At 43.6% G+C, this 13,798-nt stretch overlaps 1 protein-coding gene across 2 annotated transcripts in view; it reads left to right on the plus strand.

Moving 5' to 3' along the window:
* LOC118309296 (potassium voltage-gated channel subfamily D member 3-like) overlaps positions 1-13,798 on the plus strand; it is a 107,454-nt gene that overhangs the window by 41,603 nt on the left and 52,053 nt on the right. Inside the window, exons 1-2 of one of the 2 annotated variants that reach the window (XM_035631232.2) lie at positions 6,394-6,874; positions 7,711-8,876. In XM_035631232.2, coding sequence (XP_035487125.1) covers positions 7,774-8,876 — 1,103 coding nt within the window. In that variant the 5' untranslated portion in view covers positions 6,394-6,874; positions 7,711-7,773. Of the gene's footprint in view, positions 1-6,393; positions 6,875-7,710; positions 8,877-13,798 lie in introns of those variants that run through there. The other variant, XM_035631233.2, reaches the window with a different exon arrangement.

The following is a 13,798-nucleotide window of genomic DNA, read 5'->3' on the forward strand; positions in this document are numbered from 1 at the left end:
CAAGCGATGCCATTGAATCAGAGACGTGATGCTGCCGCTCTGTTCGTATTCATACACTGTGGTGAACATTTTAGATTAGGCATCTGTATACCATGTTACACTATGTTAAATAAGTACTTCACAGTGCAGCAACATCTTTTTACCATGTTTAATTTACATAATTACTTCATAACTCTGACACACCTGCACACCTGTGCTGTGAGTGTTCCATTTTGGATTTTGTGGCGTTGTTTGTGTGGTGATATTCTGTGCTGCTCGAAGAGGTCTGAGAGGTTCCCAGAGTCGGGGCCATTCCTCTCGGAGCGGCGCCGGGCTTTATTTTACAACAACAATCAGCCCGATGATAATGCTGCTGCTGCTGCTCAACTCTGCAGTGAATCCATCATGTGTCTCTGTGTTTTGAACAATTTTCTCTGAAACATGATCCACGCGTGTCTCCCCGCACTGTGGTTTGCATTTTGGATAATAAAGGAGTTTCATTATCAATGCTGCTGGCTTTCATCTGAAACTCATTTATCTACACCCACACTGGATCTTTGAGTCTGCAGTCTGTCCGTCTGATGGTCTGTCTTGTTCTTTCCCTCTTTTTAAGATACAAATGTGATTTTTTTTTTTTTTAGACTCCTTGGTTATATCTTTTATAGCAGCTTCACTGCTTCTCTCTCCATTCATGCTCTGTAATTGTTCAGAGGACACTTGCGGCCCATGTCCACCTCATTACTGTTACTTTCTTTTCTTGACCACCGCGTCCACATCTTTCTTTCTTTCAAGTCCAGTCTTTCTTGATCTTTATCTAGCTTATACATAGATATATAGATAAGCTTTATCTTTATCTTTTAAACCTTTACAAAGTGCTTTGACAGACGAAGCAGACACAGGATAGTCAGGGGCAATCTCAAGATGCATTAAACACCAATAAAACAAATGAGAAATGAGAAAAAAAAAAATAATACGATTAAAAAATAAAAGTAATGGTAAAAAAAATTGTACCATTGAGTAAATAAATAAATAAAATGGTGAGATGATTATTTTCTTAATTCAAATTCTATATATTTGGCTGTATTTGTATTTTATTTATAGTTTTTATGATAAAGTTTATGGTGAAACTAAAATATTAAGCCTCACTTACATTTCTTTGTCATAAAGGTTTGAAAACGACTTCATTGGAGTGACATGTGCCTGCATTTCACATTGAATCGACTATTTTCACCTTGAGTTTCAGTGTTCCAGTGTGTGTAACTCCTGAATGGGTCATGGATAATGGCCGCACACTGATTCGTCTCAGCATTCCTGCTCATGATAAATACACAATAGACGACTGGGGCTCGGCAGAAACAATACACAACAGTAAAATCATTTGTAATTACCATGGGTCGCACAGTGAGGGCTGCTTTTATGTACAAGTCATGCAGCGAGAGATGATGCAGAGTCAATTATGAAGCCGTACGGCGCTTGTGGTATTCATCAGGGCATGGGCGGCGGTTTTGAAGAAGAATGTGACAATGTTTTCAGAGGGAGAGAAAAAAAAAGGTGGTTCGCTGTAAAGTGTAAAAGCAGCTTCACAATGACTCCTTTTACACGCCACAGTGTTGTCATTGATTTAAGTCAATGACTGTGAGAAACAACTAACACTGTAGATGGATGTAAGCAGCCAATGTTTTAATTATTAAGAGTCAGTTATTGGCAAGGATGTGGAGAGACTAACCAACATTTAACCAGAGAGTTGAAACTTGAAATGATTAAATGAATACATTTGATTTATTTATGTATTTACCATAGGGTGGCAGCAGAACATGCTGCACTCACAACACTGACATACTAAACTGCAAACAGTTGCCTATTCACACACCTGGCAGGCATGGAGCAACATTAGCATCATGTTCTTGGCTACGTGACGTGTGTTTAATAAGTTGAACTCGTCATCAGAGCTTTTTAAAGGGAGATGTACCAGGCCTGTACTTTATATATGTAAGTATGTATCATGTTTACGTATAGCTATTGTACTGCTTTCATCATGTATCTATTATGTATGTGTATTGTTCTCTTAATGTCGAGCTCCGTGGTTCACAAGGTCTCTAATCTTGTATGACTTTGTCTGTACGTCGCATATTGGCAATGTAAAAAGCACTTTGTGACTTTTGTCTGTGAAAAGCGCCGTACAAATAGTTTATGCATTATTATTATTATTATTATTATTACTTCTTTGGATTCAAACACATTATTCTGCTGCACAGTAACACAATGATTGTAAACCTCAGTCATTTAGCCAAAGAATGATGTTACTTCCTACCGATCTTGAAAATGCGAGCTGTTCATGAAACACTATGCAGGGCTACAACTAAGGTATCGTGGTAAGAAGGTGATAGTGAGTTGTGAGCACAGCTATTGGGAATTCAAAGTACATTCATTATTTTTTCCAATAAACCATCCTAATATGCCTTTAAGACTTCACAGATCTTATATTTCCCCTATTTGTTAAAAAGGCCATGGAAGCCACGAAGTGGTGAACAGAGAAACATCCTTGAATAACAGTTTCTGACACAATGACGATGAAACCTCTGAATATTAGATCTCATAATCTGATTCAAACGGCTCCATCAGAACATGAGAAACGGCTCAGATAAACGGCAGCAGATGAAGAAGGCTGCGTCAGGCTCTGCACTTTTCATGGAGTCGGTTCGCGTGTTGGGGGCTATAACTCAGAAAATGTGGCTTTCATCCAATCAAAGAGCGGCGGCCCCCTGGCGCAGGACAGCCGGATGAAAAACACCTTGAAAGCTCAACTGTTGCTCACGCTCTGGTAAATGGGATGGTACGATTTTAAAAGATGTGATAAAAGGTGACTGGTATAGCTTTATGTCTAAACGGGTGGCTGCTGCTGTTGAATTCAATTTTGTTTTCTTTTTGTGTACAGATAAAAACAGTTTGATTGTATGTATGTCTGTGGAGTTTCTCATTCATCCAGGTCAACTGGACTTGGCTGTAGATTCTTTAATACTTTCATCCAAGACGCTTCTTCAGTTCTAACTAAGTTGTGATGAGACCAAGGCATTTAACCTTGGTGGAATGTGGCCAGTGCTTGTTGGTGCTTCACAATGTTGAATGTTGTTAAAGATTCATGCACTGATATTTCTTTCAAATATGTATAGAGCAGTGGTGTAACTAAAGGGGTCTCTATAGCATAAATGTTTGGCCCCCGGTTCCTTTTTTTAATATAATTTCAAAGTGGAACCGGAAAATAAGTGGTGACAAGACTAGAAAAACACAGTTTTAAAATGAAAACCTTTGGTTATACTAAATCTCCACAGATTGATAAGACCACAGATACAACAAAGGCAAGCCTCTTTGTTAGAAAGACACTACAATTAAAAAAAAAAATCTAAGTTCAAAGACTCAATTCACAAATATTTGACATGATGTGTCAGAACTTCCATCTGAGCATCTGAATGTACTGGAGTCCATCAATAGCCTGTCTGTCTCCACGGCCAGGCCACACAGCGTCTCTCTTTCTCTGCCTCTCCTCTCTCCTCCAACGGCCACACACACAAGGACGTCCATTCAAAGACCCTTCCTCTTCCTGCCCCACTCCCCCGAGAGGCCTGTGTTCTGACCGTCCTGCCTGGGATTGAAGTGTGCGCTAGTGAGGGAGAGCCAGTGGGGCTCGTTACTTCTTTCTCTCTGATGGCTACGTGGCTTTCTTTGACACCCACTCTCTGAGTTAGATGATGGAGGGGTTTTTTTTATGGAGAGAGAAAAAAACGATGCCGGATGGAGTTTTTTTTATCACGAGTTTAACACTAGTGCTTGACACTTTGTTCGTTCAAAGAAGTTGTAACTGTAGCACTTACAAATTGCAGTATTGCTTTACAGTTCAAACTCTAATGTTTGATTAATTCATTATTTGGCATAAAACCCATTTGAGTTTTAACACTAACCCTAACCCTATCCTATAGGTAAAGAGGATCATAATGAGGTGTCTTGCAGTTTAGGTATAGGTATACATAACATTACTAAACATGCATAGCGTTACCTCTGATTCTGGAAGGTTAAAATGCTGGGATGAATTACCAAACCTTGCAGAGCAGGCAACTGCACCAGGGCTCCAGAACTCCTGGGGCCCAGATAGCGGCCGGAAATTTGTCGAGGAATTAGAGTAACCACGAAAGAATAATAAATTACATTCGATTGGTTCTGTGTTATTACTGAATCATGACGAGGCCTCGCTGTTTCTCTAAATAGTTTTATACTGCTTCTGTCTTGCACATGTTTAAATGCATTTGTCTGCGTGAAATAACCACACACCAAATGTTTGGAACAGAGAGTAACTATAATCGGTGCGTGTTGCATGACGAGTTGTTTGTATAGTGTTTCTTCACATTTGATGATTATTGCATCCGTGTGGCACAAACCTCTCCGGATTTACATCCCATGCCAATTGTATATGCGCAGAGGTGGAAAATAATAGTGTGGAAGTCGACACGTGGAGTGGAGCAAGTCCAACTTTGATGGAGCAATGGGTTTGTGTCCCCCGGCCGACCTGCAGCCACGATATTTAAAAAAAACAACATATTGTTGGATTTTGCACAATGATCCGACACTGTCATTCCCGTCTAGTGATAGCGTCGGTTTACAGTGTGTCTTTTAGATTCCAGCCGGCCCTTTTGTTAAGGAAGTTAATGTGCTAATAACTCGTGATGAGTCTAGTGACCTTGGAGGAATTAAATCCCAGATGATGTCAAAAAAATTCTTATGCAAGTATTTCATGCTTCAAGTTTCAAGGGCTACACTTGGACTAATAGTACTTCTGGGAACCTTTCCCAACAGGATTAGTCAGACAAAGTGTTTATCATATACTTCAAAAGTCATTTTCCAAAAAGAGGTGTTGTGAAGTTGCTGATCTCATCTAGCGTTAAAAACAATGCAGCCTTCGCCGCGTGCTGAATAGAGATTGGGAGAAATGCGGGACTTGATAGCCCCCAGAAGCTCAGCCCCGTCTTGTTAAAACCACATATGGAAAATTAGAAGGGTGCTTGTTATGGGCGTCCCCTGGGCCTGTCGCCCCCGAATAATTTGCCGCTTTCAACGGTTTTGTCATTACTTGAACATTGGTTTTGGTTTTAAAACGAATCACTGGTACTGCGTTTACACCTGCCGTCCACATCGAGCGCCTAAGACTGAGAACTTTGGAAACGTTAAAATTTGACGCTGCATTATTATTTTGTAGCATGGACGGGATGTCTGGAAACAAAGACGCTGTCACCTTTGTCTGTTTCTTATCAGTCACGACTCGACTACCAACTATAGTAAACGTTTTACGAGCAGTGAAATACGTTTTCAGGTGTTAGTATGGATTGGGATTATTATTTATATAGTATTGTATGGACGATGACACTAATGATGATGATGAGAAACATATTAGATGATGTGGACCCTGGGGAAGGTCATCGGAAAATGTGTAAAGCTGAAAACAAGAAGAGAAACGCAGACCGTGAAAGGATTCCGACATTCAGTTTCTTACATTGATCCCAGAATATGGACTTCCCTCTCCTCAGCTAAAACCTGATAGAATCACTGAGTAATGATCATTTTGATAATTATGGAAACATTTTTTGGTGTGTTTGTTTTACTGGCAAACATTTCTTTTACTGTCACTAATAGATAAATAGATATTTTCCTCGCAAGCACTGTTGAGTCCATGAGCATCAGAGAACACATCTTATTTTCTTTCTCTCTAATTGCTAATCATTTCTTTTCATCTCAACCTTGTGTCTGCGTCTCTTCTTTATTGCAACCTGGACAACGTGGGTCATAACAATAATAGGTCGCATTTAACTGGATAATATAATTTAAAAACATAAATTGGAGGTCATGATGCCCCCCCCCCCCCCCCCCAGCAGTGCAGTTTACGCCCCTGGCACTTTGGAGAGCGCAGACCTCCGCTCCACGCCCCATCTCGTCTGGTTAAAGAACGTGGAAACAAATCCAACCCTGGATCCACACGTTTAACCGCATTCAGCCCAACATGTATTCGGTTCCCCGAGCACCCAACCGTCCACAAATCCCGTTGAAATCAAATCGGTCCTGTAAATGTTTGCGTAATCCACGCGTAACAAGCAGATGAACAATCGCCGATGAAAAACAAAACCTCCCTGTCGGGTGCAATAAGAGTCGAGGCATCCTTCATTAATTATAACTTTACATCATGATTTGAAACAATGTTAAAACAGTCCAAGGCCAATGTGTCCCTCTAACACCCGAGAGCTCCATGGAGCGAGTTCACCACTCCGCCGGTGACTTTTGGGACGTTATCCTCCATCCCCATCACCCCCACCCCCACCAGCACCCCCAGCCCCACCAGCACCACACTGTTTGCTGATGAAGTGCGCGATGCAGCAGTACAGTAGACGGGATGTGGCCGGAGTGGGTCCGTCCCACATGATGGGGAAGGAGGGCTGACGACACGCGGGGCTGGCACAGTGGGAGAAACGCGCATTGTACTTTGGCGCTCGGGCGGCAAAAGGCAAAAGCGCGCCGCTCCTCTCCAAAAGAGAAGCGGCGATGTAGAATCGGTCGGAAGGGCACGCACCAGTCCTGCCGTTGATAGGACACTGTTCCCCTCTGCGTCTGCGGGACCCAGAGACTGGACCTGCTCCATCGCCCGCGCGTTGGCGCTCTGCTCGGCGCGGGAGAGTCCGTCGTGCGTCCGACGCCGGAGGAAGAGGAGAGAGAGGCGCCGCTCGCTGCTTCCTCCTGCCTCCGGATGGATCCGAGCTGCTCTTCTCTCACCTGGGACTGGGGACTCTGATGGTGTCGAACTCCACTGTGTCTGTCCGGAGGAGCTGGGATTGCGTTTTCCCTCCCCCGCTCCTTGTCGGTGAGCGTTTGGCGTTTCCATTTCGCTGAATTTCCTTTCGCCTCGCCTCAGAGGAGATTATGCATGTGCCAGGTGAACAGGTGTATTTCTCGTAGAAAGTTGGAATTTGTTCATGGGAAAAGGTGTGTTTTAGTGAACAACGTGTGGAATCAATACATGTGCATACATATTTCGCAAACAAATTGAGGTCATTGAGTGTGTAGTAATGTCACCATATAGATACACATGGAGCAGGTCAACCTCCTCGACACCATTCAACAGGTCTGTTTCAGTCCCGGACGGTCGGCGCTTCTTCTCCCTGTCGATGCTGATCAGACTGATTCGTGGTTGTATTCGCTGTGTATCTGCTGATGCTGCATATGATAAACTGTGGCACTGCACGGTTATTCACTGAACATCCAACTGTAGTCATTCATATTATAGCAAACGTGGGCTTAGGTTTTGAAACAGGAGTCATCCGATTCATAAATCACGGTGTAGGCAGACTGTTGCAGCCTTTCCAAATCAAGTCCTCTTTTCAAATAACCTTCACATCGGAGTTGTACTTAAAAACCTGACCTTGTGTGCTGCATGTCCCGGGCTCACTTTTCCTGCCATATATCAGCTGTTTCCATAAAACTGGATGACATTTTCTGAAGGTTGTGGACGATTTGGACAGAAAGCAGGAGAGTGACTGGAAATTTAATAAAGGGTGTGGGGGGGGCTCATTTGGAACTCAAAATGTCATGTCAAGTTTCATTCCGCTCGCTTTGCTGCATTGTGATTGGCATTGATCATCTGTTGTGACCTTTGTTTTCAGCTCTTTTTTTTTTTCCCCATTGCCATTTGTGTCTCAGATGCCGGTTCATTTCAAGGAGGGTCGAGTCTGAAGGTCTACTTTGAAGACTCCTGCTTCAACAATGGCAACGGGAGTAGCAGCATGGCTCCCCTTTGCCAGGGCAGCAGCCATTGGCTGGATGCCTGTTGCCAACTGCAGCATGCCTGTTGCCCCGGGAGACAACAGTAGGAAACAGGACGAGCTGATCGTCCTCAATGTCAGCGGCCGCCGTTTTCAGACCTGGAGAACCACTCTGGACCGCCACCCAGACACACTGCTGGGCAGCTCTGAGAAAGACTTCTTTTACAATGAAGACACCAAGGAGTACTTCTTCGACCGGGACCCCGACGCTTTCAGGAGCATCCTCAACTTCTACCGGACAGGGAAGCTCCACTACCCCCGTCAGGAGTGCATCTCTGCCTACGACGAGGAGCTCACCTTCTTTGGCATCATCCCTGAGATCATCGGCGACTGCTGCTACGAAGAGTACAAGGACAGGAAGAGGGAGAACTTAGAGCGGCTGCAGGACGACCAGGAGGACAACAAGGACCTGAAGCTGCCCCACATGAACTTCAGGGAGACCATGTGGCGAGCCTTTGAGAACCCGCACACCTCCACCATGGCCCTCGTCTTCTACTACGTCACTGGCTTTTTCATCGCCATCTCAGTCATCACCAATGTGGTGGAGACGGTGCCCTGTGGCTCCACTGCCAACCAGAAAGACATGCCGTGTGGCGAACGCTTCACCGTGGCGTTCTTTTGCATGGACACTGCCTGCGTCATGATATTCACGGTGGAGTACCTGATGCGCCTGTTTGCCGCGCCCAGCCGCTACCGCTTCATGCGCTCGGTGATGAGCATCATCGACGTGGTGGCCATCCTGCCGTACTACATCGGCCTGGTGATGACCAACAACGAGGACGTGAGCGGCGCCTTCGTGACGCTGCGCGTGTTCCGGGTGTTCCGCATCTTCAAGTTCTCCCGTCACTCGCAGGGCCTCCGGATCCTGGGCTACACGCTGAAGAGTTGCGCGTCCGAGCTGGGCTTCCTCCTCTTCTCTCTCACCATGGCCATCATCATCTTCGCCACGGTCATGTTCTACGCAGAGAAGGGCTCCAGCTCCACCAAGTTCACCAGCATCCCAGCTTCTTTCTGGTACACCATCGTCACCATGACGACGCTAGGGTGAGTTATAGACACAAACCTACCCAATGCGCGCACACACACATGCACACACTCAATGTAAGAATCTTTCCTCTCTTCTTCACTCTGCTCTACCTGTTGCGCTCGTTTATGATGTTAATTAAAAAACTAGATAAATGTTCCTGTTTATTTTCATTGAGATTTAATATTTTTTGTAAACCACTTGCATTTTAAATGAGCTTTAAGACGCCCTGCACACGTTACTTGGCACACATTACAGCTCATTTGAGACTTGAGGGCAAATAATGGATACAATACATTGAATGTATTGAATAGATGCCTGAATGCTACTCAGGTGTTAATTAAGGACTTCATTTATGTTGAGGTATTTTAAGTGTTGGGGTTTTTTTCCTTTCCATTTCCTCCTCACTTTTAGATTCCTCAATTTAATTCAAACAAGTGTTAAATCAAATTAATCATGACTAAAATCTCTGGACTGAATCACATGATTTCACAAACAGCACTTCTTCTTTTTTTACTTTGAAACCTTGTGCGATAATTTAATGAAAAAGATTATTTTACAAAAGCACAGTATTTCTGACAGATTTATTTTCTCCTAATTGAAGTGTGTGCGTGTGTGCGTGCGTGTGTGTGTGTGTGTGTGTGTGTGTGTGTGTGTGTGTGTGTGTGTGTGTGTGTGTGTGTGTGTGTGTGTGTGTGTGTGTGTGTGTGTGTGTGTGTGTGTGTGTGTGTGTGTGTGTGTGTGTGTGTGTGTGTGTGTGTGTGTGTGTGTGTGTGTGTGTGTGTGTGTGAGAGAGAGAGATCGATCAAGGCATTCACTGTGTGAGGAATTAGTTTAACTGCATTATAAAGTCAGATCTCTCTGCTGTGAGCCTGGAGGCGAATGTCCCATGAGAGACCCTCTGTCACCTTTATTATGATTCCTCTCTGCTCTTTACTTTTCACACAGGCTCACTGAGATTCAGTGCCACGAATGGCAGGGTGAACTTGAAAGTGTTCCCCAAGTTTCCGCTCAGTGAGGTATTGTATTATGAAGGCACAGTGGAAGAATAGCAATAAGTTCCTAAAAGTCACTTTTTCAATCAGGGTCTCTACGTAGGTAATGTTATATATATATATATATATAATATATAAATGCAGAACTGCCATTTGGGATAAAATGCCATGGCCCAAAAATATATTGGGTGGTTACACAATTTCAAAGGAGTATTGGTCAGCTCAAATTACTTGCCCTGAAATTGCTTTGGGAAGCGATCTCTTCACAGCCATTATGGACAGAAGGAACAATTACAGCAACCAATAACTCACTATTATTTGTTTGCTTTAAAAAAAAAAAAAGGAGATATTTATGGTCAGCAGTTTTTTTTCTCCTGCTGTGGCCATTCAGTATATTTACAGTGTCATTATCAGTGGCAGAGTCTGCTATTCCCATATTGGATTTAAATTACCAACCAGAGCTGAAATCCATAATTAAATTATTAACTTAAGGTTATACTAAGAAAAAAATAAAATACATATATATATATATATATATACAGGAGAATTTGTGGGCTCATTTTTTTATTTTGGCTTTTATATGTACTTTCTACAAAAAGCAGTCCCGCGTTGAGGAGTGACCTTTTTCGCCGGCCGACCTCAGACCTTCTGTCCTTTCACAGTCGTAAATTCAGAACCGGGAGCTGATGTTTATTCTTCACGTTGAGGTCAGTGTGTCGGAGCTTTTGTCTATTTTCACAAATAAGAAAACTGGAATCAAATTAAAAGTCAAGCATGGCACTATTCTGCACCAGAATTAGTCTTTTCACAGAGCGAGGGCTGAAAAGGCTGCCGGGCCTTACCTGTTCTACGGTATTTGGGTATTTGTGTGTGTGTGTGTGTGTGTGCACTTTATCGGAGAGTCCTTTGTATCACACCTACAAAAGGATAGAAATACCAAAGTGAGGGCCTTATGTAAATCGTGAACTCTGGGCAATGAGTTTGTGTGGTGCCATTATGTCTGACACAATAGTCGTCGGTACCTAGAGTCTCTCTGCAGCTCCAACAATGGTGATCCTCATCTCTAACCAGGGACAGTCATTTGCAATCAGGAGAACTATCATTTCATGCATGTTCAAGGCTCACTCATTCATTTTTTGAGTGTTCATATTCAATATGTGTTCTCCCTGAAGCCCAAATCCAACACCAATTCTCAGAGAATACAGTACGAACTGTACCTTCAGATTGTCTGTGCTCTTCAATTTATTTAACTTTATTCCAAATACTGTCTGAACATGTTTTTTTTGTCTGTATTAAATAATTCAGTATTGCTATGGATATCAAAACACAACAAATTCAATAGGGATATTTTAAATTGGAATATTCTAAAATATATATAGGTTTAATATTTTATTATATGCTGGGCGTGGTTTCTGTTCTGATTCCTCGGACATGAAAGGTCGGATCATTGCTAGTAACGAACATGTGACTAGCACTTGTCCGTCTCGGGAGCTGGAGCAAGATTCTTAATGCATCATTCAAGGGCACCTAAAGCTTTTTCATTTTTGCTTTGGGTTTTTTGACAAAGCACATAAAAGAACCCCACAAGGGTGAAAAATATTCAATCTCTGTCAAAACTACAAAACGAAGTGAGACAAATAAATGAAGCAAATGAAATTGAGCTATCCCCCACCTCCAACCTGCTGTTTCACCCAATACTTGTATTCCCATCTCCATCTGACCTACACGTTTTTAAAGCTATTATGTTTTTTCGAAGATATAACTTTTGCCATCATCTCGCAATAGAGACGAATCCTTGAATTCCTGGATACAGACCTGAAACCCTCCCAATATTTGATAACCTCTTAACATGTCTGGGACCTGTCTTTGAGCCAAATTTGATGGAAATCCGTCCATAACTCTTTGAGTAGTGTGTGTGTGTGTGTGTGTGTGTGTGTGTGTGTGTGTGTGTGTGTGTGTGTGTGTGTGTGTGTGTGTGTGTGTGTGTGTGTGTGTGTGTGTGTGTGTGTGTGTGTGTGTGTGTGTGTGTGTGTGTGTGTGTGTGTGTGTGTGTGTGTGTGTGTGTGTGTGTGTGTGTGTGTGTGTGTGTGTGTGTGTGTGTGTGTGTGTGCGTGCGTGCGTGCGTGCGTGCGTGCGTGCGTGCGTGCGTGCGTGCGTGCGTGCGTGCGTGCGTGCGTGCGTGCGCGCGATGACAATTTTAATTTAACCAACATGTAAAACAGATTGCACTCTTCACTTACAAATCGAGTTATTATTTCCATTTCACAAAAGCTGCCAGCTTTCATCATTGGATGATAAACAAGATACAGGAATCGGTATGTCTGGCTCTATATTTGGCTCACCCTGTACTGTAGACTTTTTTATATTAATTTTCAGCAAATCAAACTCTTTCACAATGGAGGAACACTTTGTAATGTACTTCCATCACTCTAACGCCTACCCCAGATGAGACCATAATGAGACCAGATGAGACCATAACCCGTTCTAACCCAACCATGATTAAAGGGACTAAAGTTGGGACTTGCAGGGGACACAATGCAATTTTTCAGACTCAAGAAATATCGATGAGAGCCACAGAAGAAATCTGATTTCAAAAGCGAGAAGAGCTTCCCATGATTAGTAAACTGATCATCACATGTAAAATCTTAAAATATTCAGGAAATAAAACCTGGATTAGAATCGCTACCCTCCCCTTGAACTGATAGAGGAAAAGTTACAGTTAACATGGCTTCACACCAAAGCTTTGCACCAAAGCAGTTACACAAGTTGTCCTCACGGAATGTGTTTTCTTATCCATGAATTTGTGTCCAATTGTGGCATTTGGCAGAAAACACAAACAGACAAAATCGAGCAAACACACAGACACATCCCAATCATTTATCGCGTGAAAATTGAGAAATTCAATCAACACTAACACAGTAGAAGTTATTTTGCCGCATTGTGAAAAGTTCTGGCTGTCAACATGTTGTTCAGATTCACGCAGATTCCCAGAGAACACATACAAACATTGATATGCCGATGCCGACAGACGCAGAGATGTGCGCACGTTTCCTATGATCTCGTCTCGCCGCCATGACCCGCCTCTCTCCGTGTCCTCGCCGTGTCTGCGTGAGCCCAGGCAGCGCAGCAGTTCTGGGCAATGGGCTGGAACTGAGGGAGAGGGGGCTGGCTGGCCGCATAATCAGCCGCTCTCACCGTCCAGGAACACGGGGTGTTAAATCAACCTCAGGTGGCTGATAAAAGGAATCTGGATTGAATCTCAGCGAGGTCCGCTCCCTGCGGCTGCCTGCTGGCGGAGCCGGGCCGGATACACGGTCATTGGCTTCAGTGGGACAAGATTCAAAAGATTGATGAGGAAGGAGAAAGCCCCCCCCCCCCGAACCCCCACCCCCACCTCTTTCTCGCTCTACCTATCTTTCTCTCCCCCTGAGTCTCCCAGGGGAACAGCCATGTTGAGAACACAGGCTGTGTGTGTGAAAGGGAATTAGTATTATCTTTTTTAACTAAAATCTGATACACTATGCAGGCAAAGTGCAGCTTTTACCTGCATGAGAGGTGCACTTGAAGCTGAAGGTTCACTGGCACGCCACCAGCTCTCCCACGCCTCCAACAACATTATTAACCCAATAATGAGAGAATATTAATGAGGTGTGCATGGAAATCTGACTCTGGCTTTATAATTAGAGTGATTCTCCCAGTTGTAGAGTCCCTGGTCCTGGACGGAGGCTTGTTCCGTCGCAGAAAGTGAGAGAAAATGTTGTTATGCATGTAGGTCATGTTCCCATCTCTGCCTTAATCAGTGGCTATATATAATCTGCTTCTTTCTTCAGAGAGACTTTTAGCTCGCTCCCCTCTGTGTTCTCCGCTCAACATCTCTATTAGACAAAGTGGACTGGGCCCGGGGGACCAGGGGCTGGAAGTGTGGGGTCACGACGAGTCGTGCTTCA

Source organism: Scophthalmus maximus, chromosome 6 (assembly GCF_022379125.1).
Source record: "Scophthalmus maximus strain ysfricsl-2021 chromosome 6, ASM2237912v1, whole genome shotgun sequence".
Taxonomy (NCBI): Eukaryota; Metazoa; Chordata; class Actinopteri; order Pleuronectiformes; family Scophthalmidae; genus Scophthalmus; species Scophthalmus maximus.